At 35.9% G+C, this 16,420-nt stretch overlaps 1 protein-coding gene across 1 annotated transcript in view; it reads left to right on the top strand.

The window, feature by feature from the left end:
• The window catches only part of LOC117300643 (regulating synaptic membrane exocytosis protein 2-like), a 90,539-nt gene that overhangs the window by 23,605 nt on the left and 50,514 nt on the right, over window positions 1–16,420 (top strand). The window contains exon 3 of the mRNA XM_033784334.1: window positions 837–872. Within this exon, the coding sequence (XP_033640225.1) occupies window positions 837–872 (36 nt within the window). The remainder of the gene's footprint in view (window positions 1–836; window positions 873–16,420) is intronic.

Genomic DNA, 16,420 nt, shown 5'->3' with positions numbered 1-16,420 from the left:
CCTTTCCTAAATCCCCTTTCCTGATTGCTTCCCTACATGTACATCCCCTTTCCTACATCCCCTATCCTGATCGCTTCCCTACATCACCTTCCCTCCTCCCCCTTTCCTACATACCCTTTCCTAAATCCCCTTTCCTGATCTCTTCCCTACATCCCCTTTCCTACGTCCCCTTTCCCGATCCCTTCCCTACATCCCCTTTCCTACATCCCCTTTCCTACATCCCCTTTCCTGATCACTTTCCAGATCCCCTTTCCTGGGCCTGTTCCTAAATCCCCTTTCCTGATCCCTTCCTTACATTCCCTTTCCTACATCCCCTTTCCTGATCACTTTCCAGATCCCCTTTCCTGATCCTGTTCCTAAATCCCCTTTCCTGATCCCTTCCCTACATTCCCTTTCCTACATCCCCTTTCCTGATCCCTTCACTACATCCCCTTTCCTGATCCTGTTCCTAAATCCCCTTTCCTGATCCCTGTCCTACATTCCCTTTCCTACATCCATTTTCCTGATCACTTTCAAGATCCTTTTCCGTAATCCCCTTGCCTGATCCCATCCCCACATCCCCACATCCCCTTTCCTTATCCCCTTTCTTGATCCTTTTCCTACATCCCCTTCTTGATCTCCCTTTTCCCACTTCCCCTTTTCTAATACCCTTAAATTTTATTTCCTCTTCACCGTATTAGCAGTGGAATTACGCCCATGCATTGTAGAGTAGCTAGGCTCAGATATACATAAAAACTCAATTAAAATAATTAGAAGCTTTAAAACACACCTATAAGTATAATTTACATCTTCCCCATTTTCATAAAATGTCATACTTTTCTCCTTTGATATTCAAGCCGCCAGAAAAAGTCACCCCCGCGGTGCGACCAAAGGTATAATATATGCAAAATTTATTCCTTTTTGAGTTACCCCCTTTACTCTTTTAACGTCACCTTAAACCTCTCACAGTTCTGTTATTCTTGATTTTCTCTAATATTTCTTTTTACTGAAGTGTGCATGTTTGAAAGATTTATATCTGTGTGTTGAGATATTGCCTAACACTGTTGTGCCACTAACAAAAAGGTTGTTGACTAAACTAACCCAAACTGGTATACATCTACCCTGATTTGATACTCCTGCTTTGCAGATGGTAAGCAGAGCCAGAAAAGTTATACCCTGATTGGTCTCCTCTTCTCCAGTTGAGAATGTGAATTGTCCAACTAAGACACATTTTTACAACAACCAAACTATTTAAAAAGGATATCCCAATTTCAATATACTTGCACCCTGATTGGTGTTCTCTTTTCCAAATTAGGATATTGTCCCAATTAAGAAACACTTAATAATAACTTACAAAGTATCCCAACCAGAATATGTATATATCCAATTAAGCACTACCTAGTAAGCTCACAATGCTGCAATAATCAGATCAGTCTACCTGATTCAGTCCCATTGCTTAGAGTCGAATATGATGGAGTGGTAGAAAGGTTAAGCAATAGCTTACACAGTGGTATAAACTCACTTGTAGTTGAAGAAAATGTTGTGCAATTAATTTAACCCTAATATACATGTACATGTACCTCTCACTTATTCTTTAGAAATAAACACATACCTCTCACTTCCTCTTTAGAAAACAAGGCCAGAAAATAAAGTCTGATGACCTGCCTTCACAGAATGTCAGGAAAAATGTACGTTATCAATAGTTATGTTCTTATAGACAATAGAACTCAAGACATGATGTGAACAAAAATGTCATGTGAATTTTTAATGGAGTTCTCAAAATTGTATGATATATTAATCTGCAAGTCTTGGATAGCAACATAAAGTTTGCAAAATCAGAGTTTGTTTTCGTATGGTCTTATTTATTAGCAAGATATTTTGTTTATATGCAGGCCAGGAATTTCAATTCTAGGGATAAGGCTATTTTGTTTTGAGAAAAGGACACCTTTAAAAACTTTTGATATATTTGGATGGGACACAAAGATCAAGACCAGGGCAAACTTGGCAATGGTCTTTATTCTTGCGATTCCAACATTGTACTTGACTTTAAAGGTATTTTACAGACAAAGTAGTCACAGTGTACATGTTTTCTGTGATCAACACAGCATGAAATGATAAACATGTGAACATTTGGGCTTAATCCCTTTGTGTGAGTCAAGAGAAAATAGTGAAAAACCATGCAGAATCTTCAGCATGTAACACATTCTGTTTACTTTTTGTTAACAAGCTGACAACCGAAAACAGCCGTTGCATTTTTTTAAGGTTTTTAGATACATTTTTTGGTTTAATATGACTTCTTTTCAGAGGAAATGTTTCTTGGAAAAAATGTTTCTACATGTAGTATGGACTTCATAACCAGTAAGCTTTCACACTAAATTTAAGCAGTGAGGTATTTTATCCTTACCAATTCTGTATAATACCTTTAACACAACATGAGGAAAATAAAATCACATACTTTTAAACTGGGCTCTAAAAGTGTTTAAACACGCACAAGAATTGCACAGTTTATAATATATAAGCCTTTATGATAATCCAGGCCTGCATGACACTTTCACTGGTATCCACTTACTAGCAATATAACAATTTAGAATCCACATGATTAGTGTAGTAATAAAGCTGAATACCAGCTTTTGGTTTTATTTTTAGAATGATTAAAAGATATACCATATATTTTAACAATAATGTATAATTGGTTTTTGATAAATATATAGCTATAAGTCAGTGGGCGGTTTCCAATCCTGCTATAACATTCTTTCAAAGACTGTTTATACCTCTAGTAAAATGTATATTACTAGACATTCTAATTGCTGTCTTAATTATCACATGCAAAAGTCTTCTCAGTAAGCAGCAATTCATATCAACTCTTGCCAAAATACAAAGATACAAAATTATAAATAGAATACATAAAAGAGGCAGAAATTATGAAAAGAGAGCGATAAATAAACTACATAGAGAAGTAGTTAACTGACAGCAATCAACAAGCTGTAGATTTGGGTCATAATGATAACTAAGATTTCAGATATTTTTCCTATTTTGTGTGATCATGTCTTGGTGCCGTTTGGGCAACATTTTATCTGTAATTTACATTTTAAGGTATTGTAAGTGAACAATTTGAACACACATTGACATAAAATATGTGATCAAGGTAGCTGGGTCATAATTCTGGTCTAGATATATCTATAAAGTCCCGCGACCAAATGTTTAGAATACCAACAAAACATTTAATCGGTGAGTTTGGTTGAATTAATTATTTAAACTCTTTATTTTTGCTTTGGTTATGTGAAACCTTTTATCTATAATTCTGTTGTAAGAAATCAATCCTTTACCCCCGCATATTCCCCGCTGACATTCGAATTGTAGTGAATGTGGGCGTACAACAACCCTTTTAGCCCTGGAACAAAAACACCCTTTTACCCCAGAACACCCAATCTAATTTCAGTAAATGCAATTTGATCCATCCGCCTATTTCTATAGTCCGTAACCAGTGTTTCTAAAAGCAATTAATTTAAGTTGAAATTGTAGTTGTGTGCAACTGAAGTGCATCGTTCACAGATCAGCTCTCTCTGGAAACCCACTCATCCAAATAGGCTCAAGTCGTGCTTGCGTCCCGTCCAACCCTGAAAATATGATATTAAAAAACCAAAAAACCCGCTCTTATGATGTAGGCTAAGAAAAGGAATTGTCACACATAACGCATCCCAGTGTAGATTAAAATGTCATGACCCGCTGGCATTTTGTGGTCGGCCATCGTGAAACGCTGACTGTGAGTTAAAGCCCACCCAGGGATCTAGTATCCGGGGCTGTGTTACTGACAGCGACTATGATGCGTGTATGATCATAAGAATAAACCGCAGCCAAATGAAGGCGTTATTTTATGATTAGGTTCTGCGTGTATATTACTATAGTAGGTCACCTAGTGGGCTGTGGTTAATAATGAGTACATGTAGATTGCTGGGTAGGAGATCGACGCATATATACTTGGGACTCTTAATCAGCACTGTACAATAAGTAGTCTGATAATCTTTAATAACGGCTTCACATGATTTAAAATTTTTGTCTTGGAAATTATGATATTTTTCTTATTGAAGTCTGTGGTATTACTTGGACTCTTAATCAGCACTGTACAATAAGGAGTCTTATAAATTTTCAAGATTGAATCTTTAATAACAGCTGTACATGATTTTAGTTTTATTTAGTCTTGGAAATTCTATGTACAGAATTAAGGAGTGATATTTTTCATCTTAAGTCTGATTTCCGATGTACTTAAAGTACTTGGGACAAATCTGAAAAACTGTGACTACAGGCCTTGAATGTACAATCCTACACCATGTTTACATTTAGGTCAGCCTTTTTACTCCATCAAATGTTTCTACTTTTTTGGTCAAGTACCAAACATCATACAAATCCGTTTTTCCCCCAACAAATGACAAAAGTGGATGTACATGTAGCCTCATTCTCTACTTACATTTGTGAGTCAGCGTAAGTAATACATGTCATGTCATGTTATATTTTTATTATAAACATAATTTCTTTAATGAGTTTTCCAGAAACCAAAGTAGGAGATAATCAAACCGCTAACATTGTTTTCATATCAGAGCAACTTAAGTCTAATATAAATACCGCACTTATCCGTCCCCAATTTTTAATAAATTCCATCCGGCGGTTTTGAGCTTGGTGACTCCATGCCGACATGTTCCTTATTACATTGGCCTAGAATTTAAAGGGTTGCCAAGTTTTTTCCTTCTTTTTTTTCTGAATTATCTATAAGCAGGTAAAGCAGCAACAAAACCAGGGTAACATTTTGTTGGTGGCACAAGGCGATCACTATTTTTTATTAATATATTGTTTTTCATCAACTTTTTGTTGTGGGAGGGGGGGGGGGAGGGAGGGGGTTCTAGGGAATCTCTTGCATGTAGATAATGTTTACCTTACCATGAAATCACAAAAACAGATGTGAACTTAGGGTTTTGAGGCATTGCATGGTGAGGTATCAATATAGATTCAGTTTGCAGTAACACCACATTTTGATTTGTAGGTTTGTTCTTTGAGAACTTGTCTTGCTATTTATTCATCTACTCTGGAGTAGATTTCAGAATTTGGGAGAGTCCTTAGAACTGATAAAAACTGTCCTGCTTATTGTGGGAGGTAGGGACCCACAAAGCAGAAGTAGTACTCTTGGCCAATTTCCTTTCTTCCGCCCAGGTAGTAAATAAATGCAATGACACCTTTGGTAATTGTCAAAGACCAGTAATCTCACTAGGTGTATCCCAACATATGCAGCATAAACTAACTAACTTGTGAAAATTTGGGCTCGATTGGTCATCAAAGTCACAAGATATAATGAAAGAAAAACAACATTGTTGCACAAATTGGTGTGCTTTCAGATGCCTGAGAAAGGCTTCAAGAAGTCTTTCTCAAACTCAAAAATGTTGGAATTTTTTTTACTTAATTCAGAGGCAGTGGTTTCTCACAATGTTTTATAATATCAACAGCTCTCCATTGCTCGTTACAAAGTAAGCTTTTATGCTACAAAATATTTTGAGTAATTACCAAACCTGTCCAGTGCCTTTAAAGCTGAGCCACATACTAATTACTCATAATGGTTGATCTGTTGAGATAGATTATGAGTCAAGACTTGACTAACATAAAGTATATTGACATAATCAATCCTAGCCAATGCGATATCCATCCCCGATACACATCTCATAAAATCTCCCGGCTTTTAAGTCTTCACAAGAAAAAATGTCGGGCATCGGACAGGGATTATGGAGCAGAGTTTGACGCGATGTACATGTATTTGTGTTTGACAACCTGCACAGAGCAGGAATGTGTTTTTAATTTTTTTTGACGAGCATTTGCATGGATCTGCTTTTATTGCCATTTTGAATAATAATGTCTTAAAATTTCCAGAGCAGTAGAAAGCCGCCCGGCCCACTTGCTTAGAGCTGCTAAGGCATAAAAAGCACCTCAGCACAACCGAAAAATGCTAACCAGAATAAGGTTACCAGCCCAAACTTCTATGCATTGTCTTGTACTGTTATCTTGCTACAGTGGCCAATTTGATAGAGCTGCTTTTTAAGCACAAAAAGTAGCTAAGCCCAGCAAAATATGCTGACCGGAATAATGTTAGTGGCCAAAAAACCATGTTTGGCTGTATTCTGCTAATTTTGGTTAAGTGCAAAATTGTTAGAGAAGACAAACAGCAATTACATCATTTCATGAGCATTCATGGGAACGGAGCAGTACTTATTTATATTTTTGCAAGTCTAGGTAGGATGTGGTTGCTATAACTTGATCCTGGGCGAAACAAGACAAGTTAGGAATTTAATTTCACTTCATCGTCATGACTTTTGTAATTCTCAATTAGTTATTGTGTTAAACATATGCCCAAGGTTAGATATTTCCAGACATGTTAATGTAATAATACAAGCAATTACAACATTCAGCACCCCCCTCCCAATTGGAAAAAAAATTACCTCAAACAAACTCTCTTAAGAAATATTGATAAACCATTAACATTTACACAAAATTAATTGCAATAAGGAGAGTAATTAGGAGAGAAAACAAAAGCGTGACGTCAATAACAGAAGAGTTCGGAGTGTGTGAAACAATCGGAGTTATAGCTGGCCGCTATTGTATGCAAGATCATTAACTGAGCGCCATTGCAGACCTCACATTTTATACATTGACGTCAGACCTATACTGATGAAATTATCATGTGCCTGAGAGATAAATCGGTCTGGCTCCGGGGAGAGAGTAGATGCAGAAGCCACAGACTCTCTGACGTCACTGTGTCACTAAGGGCATTACTATGGACTTGGAGCAGGGCCATGCAAATTGAAAAACATGGTTCTTGTCTCTATAAATCAAAAATTCAACTAGACTGTAGGTTTAGTTCATCTTGCTCATTACATGCATCAGATAAAACAATAAAGATAGCATCACAATGAGTTGTAAAGGCATTACAATAGACTTCAAGCTACAATGGAGCAGAGCCATGCAAAAAGAAAAATATGGTTCTTGTCTCTCCAAATCACTATAATTCAAGTAGTCTTTAAATTTAATTTGCCTTGCTCATTATATCTATTTTTATTTTATTTATTTATTTCATTCAACATTCACAGCGCAAGTGCCAAAATCTGCCGTTCCTTTATGATATGTTTCTTGAACACTAGAGGATTAGACTGAATGTACTCTTCCAATAACCGAAGATGTACCATCCCTTTATGATATGTTTCTTGAATACTAGAGGATTGGAATGAATGTACTCTTCCATTAACCAATGATGTACCATCCCTTTATGATATGTTTCTTGAACACTTGAGGATTGGAATGAATGTACTCTTCCAATAACCAATGATGTACCATCCCTTTTATGTTTCTTGAACACTTGAGGATTGGAATGAATGTACTCTTCCAATAACCAATTATGTACCATCCCTTTTATGTTTCTTGAACACTTGAGGATTGGAATGAATGTACTCTTCCAATACCCAATGATGTACCATCCCTTTTATGTTTCTTGAACACTTGAGGATTGGAATGAATGTACTCTTCCAATAACCAATTATGTACCATCCCTTTATGATATGTTTCTTGAATACTAGAGGATTGGAATGAATGTACTCTTCCATTAACCAATGATGTACCATCCCTTTATGATATGGTTCTTGAAAACTAGAGGATTGGAATGAATGTACTCTTCCAATAACCAATGATGTACCATCCCTTTATGATATGTTTCTTGAAAACTAGAGGATTGGAATGAATGTACTCTTCCAATAACCAATGATGTACCATCCCTTTTATGTTTCTTGAACACTTGAGGATTGGAATGAATGTACTCTTCCAATAACCAATTATGTACCATCCCTGTATGATATGTTTCTTGAACACTAGAGGATTGGAATGAATGTACTCTTCCATTAACCAATGATGTACCATCCCTTTATGATATGGTTCTTGAGCACTAGAGGATTGGAATGAATGTACTCTTCCAATAACCAATGATGTACCATCCCTTTATGATATGTTTCTTGAACACTAGAGGATTGGAATGAATGTACTCTTCCAATAACCAATAATGTACCATCCCTTTATGATATGTTTCTTGAATACTAGAGGATTGGAATGAATGTACTCTTCCAATAACCAATAATGTATCATCCTTCCAAAAACCAATGATGTAATAAAATGTCAACGGATAAAACATTAACATCTGAAGCTCACAGCTATTATGAACATGTGGCAATAGCAACTAACGCTCAGTTTCAATGACCTTGAGGATGGAATTGTAAATGAACTACCTTGATGATCATCCATGCTTTAAAGAATCAGTAATGGACATCAGTTTTGGAAGCTGACAAAATAGTTGAAGACAGTGATATTGCTCATGTTTTGTGTGATCAACTAAACATGAAATGAAAAAACGGGAATATTTTGACTTACTTCTGCTGTGTAAGTCAGGAGACAATAGTGAAACCATGCACAATTTTTAGCATGTAAATACAATGTCATTAGTTTCTGTTTGAATAACCATAATCAGTTGTTGTCTTTTAGGGGTTTTCAGATACAGCTCTTGAATATGACTTTGTTCAACGGGGGAAACATGGTGCTAGTATGAACTTTGTGATCAGTAAAATTTCAGACTAAAATGATGTTTTAATCCTTACCAATGCTATATAAAACCTTAAAGAACATAATTATAAACATAAAAAAATGTCATAAACTTCCAACATTAAATTTTACACTACATGAAGCGTAACATAAACAAGGGGGGTACAAGGGGGTGCGTAACTTTTTTTCTGGGTAGGGGCACTTTTGCAATTTTCTTAAGCAGGCCCCTTTTCAGCAGTTTATTAATGTATTTTATTATTTTGTTATGGAGGTAAGAACAAATACAATGTTTGCCTGTAAATAAAACTGTAACATTGAAACTACTAGCCATGAAAACTTCTAAAATCTTCTCGATTTTAAAGGTGGCCCAGGTGGGGGGAGGGGGGGGGGGTGTTTGCCACACTCTTTTTTATGCCACTGAGTACAACATGCAAAAAAGGAGATCAGTCAAGTAAATTTAGTATAAAATTGCAAATAAAAGAAAGTATGCAGTTCACTTAAATCAAAGAATGACATGAAATGGAAACCATAACTAGTGATGTTTTATAGGACTGCCAACATAGGGCTGGATACACTGTAGCTCAGTTGGTAGAGCGCCAGCGCGTTAATCCGGTTGTAGACTCACAGGTGCAAGTCTCGCTCTCGTCAAATTGTCTTTGTTCAACCCAACGATTTTTTTAAATTACCAGTCTCTTTTGGTTTATTGAAGACTTTTTTTGTGGATGTGATATGCGCTCACAAGAATGGTTCACTATTTTTATTATTATTATTATTACATAAAACAATTAAGATTAGTGTGCTTATTTTTTTCCACCATACAATTGAAAATATTAGGAAATACTTATAAAATGTGAAAATAAAATTAGCTGTTGCAAACAACATACCAACCAATTGGACCAAAAAATAGTTGATGGCCTGACGTTTCGACCCTAGCAGAATAGCAGAGTCTTTAAGACTCGTTCGATTAAGACTCTGCTTGGGTAGAAACATCAGGCCATCAACTATTTTTAGAACTACTTATGTCTCAGAAATCACCCCTCCCCCAGTACCACATCCAAAATAAAATAACACCAACATAATAAAACAATTAAACAATGTTTTATACAATCATTCAATTGCATCAAACGGAAATTCTGCTGGTTTCCTCTTTGAACTAATGGTGAAAATAATTGCCTCATAAATTAAACTGTGAATAACTGTCATATCAATCACAAATGAAAAATAAATACACGGTTCTCGGAAATCACTCGACATCTGTCGTCATTAAATATAGATTTCTAATTAGTGGAAGTGTTTGGAGATTTTTTGACTGTTTTCGAAAAAGAAAAAAAAAGTTGTCATGATAAAAAATACTAATAATTTGTCTAAAAGTTACAAATTAAAAATAAAATTGTTAATGATGATATTATATTTTTAAAACTTATTATTATAATTTGTGCAGTCAAAACATTACAAATGAAATGTGCCATTTGTTTACCACTCTCAATAGTTTTTTATCATGTTTGATTGTTTATACATTTACAATGTATCATGATTTGAGGCATTGCATGGTGAGGTACATGTATCAATATAAATTTGGTTTGCGGTAACACCATGTGTCAGTTTCTTCCTGCCAGGTAGAGTTTGTTCTTAGAGAACTGTCTTTCTTTATACCAGTGCGGGGTATATTTATCAAAAAATGTTCGGGAGACTTCTCAGTTCTGAGTTTTTTTTGGGGGGTGGTATTTACCGTTAAGCCAACCCATCTGCTATTTCCCATCTTTCCTACACAATTTTTTTTGTCATACATAAATTGTGTCATGAATTTATTGATCGTCTTCATTTGGGAGTTGAAATGGTTTCCTGCAGTGTTGTCATTCTTGTTACCACAACAGAACAATCCAGACACGTTCAGTGTTTACAATTCCAATATTTATTGATCCCTGTACAAATTTTAATTTAATGCACACAAGTTGATAATTTTATGCTTCATTTTTGAAAGGACAAGGGCACAAAGGCATTTTCTTGTTGGAAATGTAAATGAACTGCTTTGATGATTATCCATGTGACAAATAATTAAATGGACATCAGTATTCATGTTCAGTTAAAGGCACCATGAACACTATTGACAATTGCTCAAAATAATTGTTAGCGTAAAAGCTTACTTGGTAACAAACAAATAGTATAACACATTGTGAGAAACAGCTGCTCCCTCTGAAGTAACATAGTTTTTGAAAGGGCATGGGCACCAAGGCATTTTCTCCTTAGTATAGGGCACCCTATGAGGAAATTGTATGTTTTACTGGGAGCATTTCAAGGACACCAAGGCAATGACCAGAAAGGGGGGGGGGTGCAGGGAGGCAATTGGCAATTTAATTAAAAAAAAATATTATTCGGGTCTGAAGACAGGATTGACAATTCTTTATACGAATTAGCAGAAATGAAAGTGATGAGCACAAGTCGGCCATTGATGAATTGAAGAACAGTTTGAAGGATTGTTGCATTTCATGTACATATGAAACATGAAAATGTTTACACTTGGTTGTCGGTCGTTTATTATTTACTGATATTAATGTCAATGTATGTACTCTGTATGCTGTCAGTCAGTCTTTAAGTCAATATTGCAAACCGATTTTTTTATTTTTACAAATTATGTTTGGGTCTAAAGACTGGATGGACATTCTGTTTACTAGCAGAAACTAAAGTGAAGAGTACATGTCAGTCAATGATATTGAAGGTTGAAGGTTGAAGGTTTGAATGGAGGTCGCAATTCATGGACATCATTAGAGAAATGGAACAATCCTTAAAATACTTTGTTAGTCTTTACAGATGTCACTCATAAATTTATACCAATTAATTTTAAGTTGCATTTATCAGATTTTATCATTATTTGTTTTTATAAAAACCAAGAGTGCCTCACACATGTAAGTAAACTTAATCACTGCGCCTTGCAAGCCTGAGAAAGCCTATGAACTAGGGTACTTGCTATGTGAAGCAGAAACACTGGGGCAAACCCTTCTATTAGGGATAAGCGTTCTGGGATATTTTACATGCATTAAATAACCACAGGAAATGGCTTTACGCCCCATCAAAAGGACAGAGCAATGATGATTGTTTTTCTTGTCAAGGACACAATTGGCATGACTGGGACTCGAACCCACACTTTGCTGATCAGAATCACTCATCTACTCAGCCACAATACGCTGTACTATAACAGTGTTTAACATGATAAAAGTGACTGCAAACTTTTCAATTCCAATAATGGTTAATTGTCTCTTGTCAAGGACACAATTGTCATGACTGGGATTCGAACCCACACTCTGCTGATCAAAATCACCAGAGCTTGAGTACGGTGCTTATCTACTCAGCCACAACACGCCATATTATAACAGTCTTTAACATGACACAAGTTACTGCAAACTTTTCAATTCCAATAATGGTTAAATGTCTCTCTTGTTAAGGACACAAGTGTCATGACTGGGATTCGAACCCACACTCTGTTGATCAGTAGCACCAGAGCTTGAGTCTGGTGCTCAGCCAACATAATTTAACCTCAACCCATAACAAATTACTGAGTTATATATCCGAGGTCTTCTAATCCTTTTTTTCTGAAACAGTTCTTACTGGTTCCTGCAAGGAAATAAATTTACAGAAATGTTTCTTGGTTTTTCCCCAAATTGTGAAACGAAATATCAAGAACATAATACTTGTTGTCCTATGGTGTTGAATTTGATTAAGACTTTTAAAAACACTTTTAAAGGTGCTCTGTTGCAGGATGACTAACTGTGTGTAGGACATTAGCATAAGATGCAATCATTTAATTAACATTATTGTTTAACTGTCATTTTCTTAATTACCTTTTACTTGATTGATGTTAGGCCAGCCATACATGTCGTGCCTGCTCTCTCCACACTGTAATGGTTTACATTGTCCTAATGGTGTTGAACTATAGATGCTTGATGGAGGCTGGGTGATTTGCTGTTGACTAACAATATCAATTATGTACAGATATTGATTCCAACATGTCTTCTATTATAAACTAGACTTGATTCAAGTAAGACTTTCATCAGTTTTGCAATCATTGAAAGATCATTGGTTTGCAAAGAGAAAATTTGTATCCATCATTTAAAGTCAAGGAAATAGCCTTTAGAAGATCGTACATTTCACCTTTTCTAAATCCAATTGCTGCAATCAAAATTAGCCCAACAGTGTTAGTACCCACAATAAATATTGCCACTTTTTTGTAGATGGAAATTATTAATATTCAGTTCCACGTAAGATATATTTTGTGTTGTACCCTAACACCGATGTGTACTTGGTACTTCAAAGAAAAGAAAAAACACCTCAGGCATATTACTCATGTGGGATTCGAGCCTGCAACCTTTGCCAGCAACATCAGGGGAGCCCCTTTTCTTACCACAGTGCTTGCTAGGGGCTGTAGGCATAGTTTAAATCCTGTATATTTTAGCAGCGGGTACCCCACCAATTTAATAGGTGTTAGAATTTGCATCAGGGATCAAGAAAATTATAATAATAACAATATAATACTTGTAAAGCGCAACATATCCACCTAATAAGTAGGCGCTTAAGGCGCGACAAAAGGATCAATGAACAGAAAAACAAGGCACTGTGCACTCCATACATATGTTTTAGATTCAACTACAAATCTAAATCATCTATCGATTTCGCATACCAATAATTGATAAGTCTGAGATATCCACTCAGCATCAGTAATCCCTCTTCACCTTGTTTAGATAGCCTTAATGGTCAGTCTATGTATTAGACACAGAGTCATCGATATATTAGTCACACCCACAGGGGTATCGCGCTCCATGGCTCTACCTACTCTCTAACCTGATTCTCTCAAAGAGTTGGCCAATTATTGATATAATTTAACTGCAAATTGATATTTGAAATCACATCTTCTATACCCAGTAGGATTCATGGGCTTTGTTAATTAGAAAATTGGTCACTAAAGGAATGGAAAATCATAAACTCTATGATTGAAAAGTGACCATCATTGTGGATTTTTTTACCAAATATTGCAGATTCAGTTCAACAGATGTTGTGAAGCATGAATCGGTAATATGCACAAATGCCATTGTAACAAGAAAATTATAACATGAATATCTTGAAAACTAGAGGATTGGAATGAATGTACTCTTCCAGTAACCAACGATGTCGATGTACCATCCCTTTATGATGTGTATGATATGTTTCATATGATTGGAATGAACTCTCCCAAAAACCAACAAGCGCGAGTGGAATATACATAAATATATTGCGCTATTGCCTCCTATATCATACAAAGCCTCATATAAGTCAACCTTAAGTTTAAAATTTCAGAGTGTTATTTCATGACGAACATCACGAACAGCATGCACGCCCGCAAAGTTTCGAAAGTAATTTTTGCACTGACCATAACATGTATATGGAGCGTGACGCATTGACACTCACAATACGCAGATTGCAATATAAAAAATGGGTTTAGGTTATGGCTTATTATCACACTTCAATTCAAGCATCTGATTTGAGGATTAGGGCGTACTGGGAAGATCAATTATTAAAGCACAAGATGATTTGGAATGAATGTTCTCTTAAAACAAAACCTGCCCAAATTTACGCCATGCTGTAGTTTAAATTCGTGGCTGAGCCTTGTTTTATAGTTGTGTTCTGCATTGCTTAGATATCCACGCAAAATGATGATTGACAGGGATGCTTGGCAACAAAATTCCCCTAGAACCTTTTGTGTGCTGATCATGCGCTTTTGTAATAATCAATATTTTATTATTAATTTATTTTTAATGTTAGCATCTTACATGAAAAAATCTCAAAACGCTGTAAAGAATTTACATATTTACATAGAGCTAAACAAAAAACGAACCCACCCCCCATAACAACACAGCAAGATTATCTAATGGTATAATTAGACCGACACAACTACAAACAATACAATAAACAACAACACAACAATGAGATAAAGCAATACTGAGATAAAGGGGCTATTTTTTTATATGGGTTTTAAAATGACTGTTAAATTGTGTCCATACACGTCAAATGTCATCTTAAATTACTAGAAATTGTTTCTGCCAAATTCTACTTGAAGTTTATATATTCTTTTAAATCTAACTCTATGACAACAACAGTCAGGAATTCCTATCAATAAATAATTCACACAAATAATAATTGATATATTAATGATATGATTTACACTCAGCCAAAGCCTAGTTTTTTTCCCCCTACGCTTCATTTGTGAGCCCATCCCTCTCCGTCCGTCGTCAACTGTGTCGACTTTTCAAGCAAATCAGTTCTGCTGGGTTTATCCCCCGCATTTGGAAGTGATGGATGAATAGCAAAGACTGGGCGTTATGAGTGTGACATGCAGACGTTTTATCAAGGCTTTTCCAAGAAATAGTATCAGCCCACTTTAGTATTTGACAGGTTGTTGCTGCGGCAAATCTTGTGTATTCAATGAATAAATGTATTTAATGAATTTGAGCTTTAAGAACATGGTGGAATTCATTTCAGATGACAAAATGGATAATAACAATATTGCATGGCAAATTATTTATTTATTTTAAAATGTCATCGCAGCATACTGCTGAATTGCGACATAATTCACAATTGTTAAAAATATTATATTAAAAAGCTTTACAATAGAAAATAAGGAGAAAAAACATCTAAAACTGTAAAAGTTCACTGAGCACAAGTTGCCATGGTGCTGCCTCGCGAAGGGCGCCCTCAAAAATAAGCAAACACATGAGTGATTCATTAAATCAGTGGACACCTTTGGTATTAAGAACATTTTTCTCACTTGGTGTATCAGATACAGTATGCATAGAATAACAAACCTGTGAAAATTTGGACTCATTGGTCTTCGAAGAAAAAACAACCTTGTTGCACAAGTTGTGTGCTTTCAGATGCCTTGAGTTCGAGAACTCAGCTGCGGTATCAAGTTCAATTCAAATCTTGTGAGAAATTACTTCTTTCTCAAAAACTATGTTACTTCAGAGGGAGCCGTTTCTCACATTGTTTCATACTACCAACAGCTCTCCATTGCTCGTTACCAAGTAAGATTTTGTGCTCACAATTATTTTGAGTAATTACCAAAAGTGTCCAGTGCCTCTGAACAATGGGGTTTGAGAGATTTCTTGAAAACTGCTAGTGAGTTAGATACCGTAGGGTAGATTGTTCCTGGGTGGAAGCTTTTGTCACCAGTGACAGTACATGTTTTGGGCACGACGAGTAATTTAGTATCTGTAGATGATCAGAGGCTTTTGGTTGGCTGGTACAGTTGAATGAGAAAGTATGAGACATTTGAAAACCAGGCTCAATATTTTGAAGCTAATTAAGTTAATGTTTTTATGCCCTTCTTCTAGGTTAACATGTTCCCTTTTTCTAGGTAAAGAAGGGCATTAAAGGTTTACGTCCCTCTACAAGGCAAAAAAGGGCTAATAGGTTTACGCCCTTCTTTAAGGCGAAGATGGGCACAAGGCTTTTACGCCCTACTTCAAGGTGAAGAAGGGCATAAAGCTTTATGCCCTGCTTCAAGGCAAAGAAGTGCATAAGGCTTTAAGTAGATAGGGTAAGCGTAAGGCCTGAATTTAAATCATGTGACGTGCTTGTATGGAAAGTAGTATACAAATATAAAATGGTTTGGAGTTGGACGGTCGATATTAGCTTTCTAAGGTATTGGAAGTTGACAAACTACATGTAGTTCTATATAGAGCAGTTACAGGTTGTCGTAGGGCTTCTGACTGGCACCTGAACAATTGGCAAAATAGGGAGACCGCCAATATTAGACAGCTCGGTTGGTAGAGTTTGTTAATCCAAGAGTTGAAGGTTC

The sequence above is a fragment of the Asterias rubens genome, chromosome 16 (assembly GCF_902459465.1).
Source record: "Asterias rubens chromosome 16, eAstRub1.3, whole genome shotgun sequence".
Classification (NCBI taxonomy): domain Eukaryota; kingdom Metazoa; phylum Echinodermata; class Asteroidea; order Forcipulatida; family Asteriidae; genus Asterias; species Asterias rubens.
The sequence above is the reverse complement of the archived record's forward strand: the minus strand, read 5'-3'. Positions and strand labels throughout refer to the sequence as shown.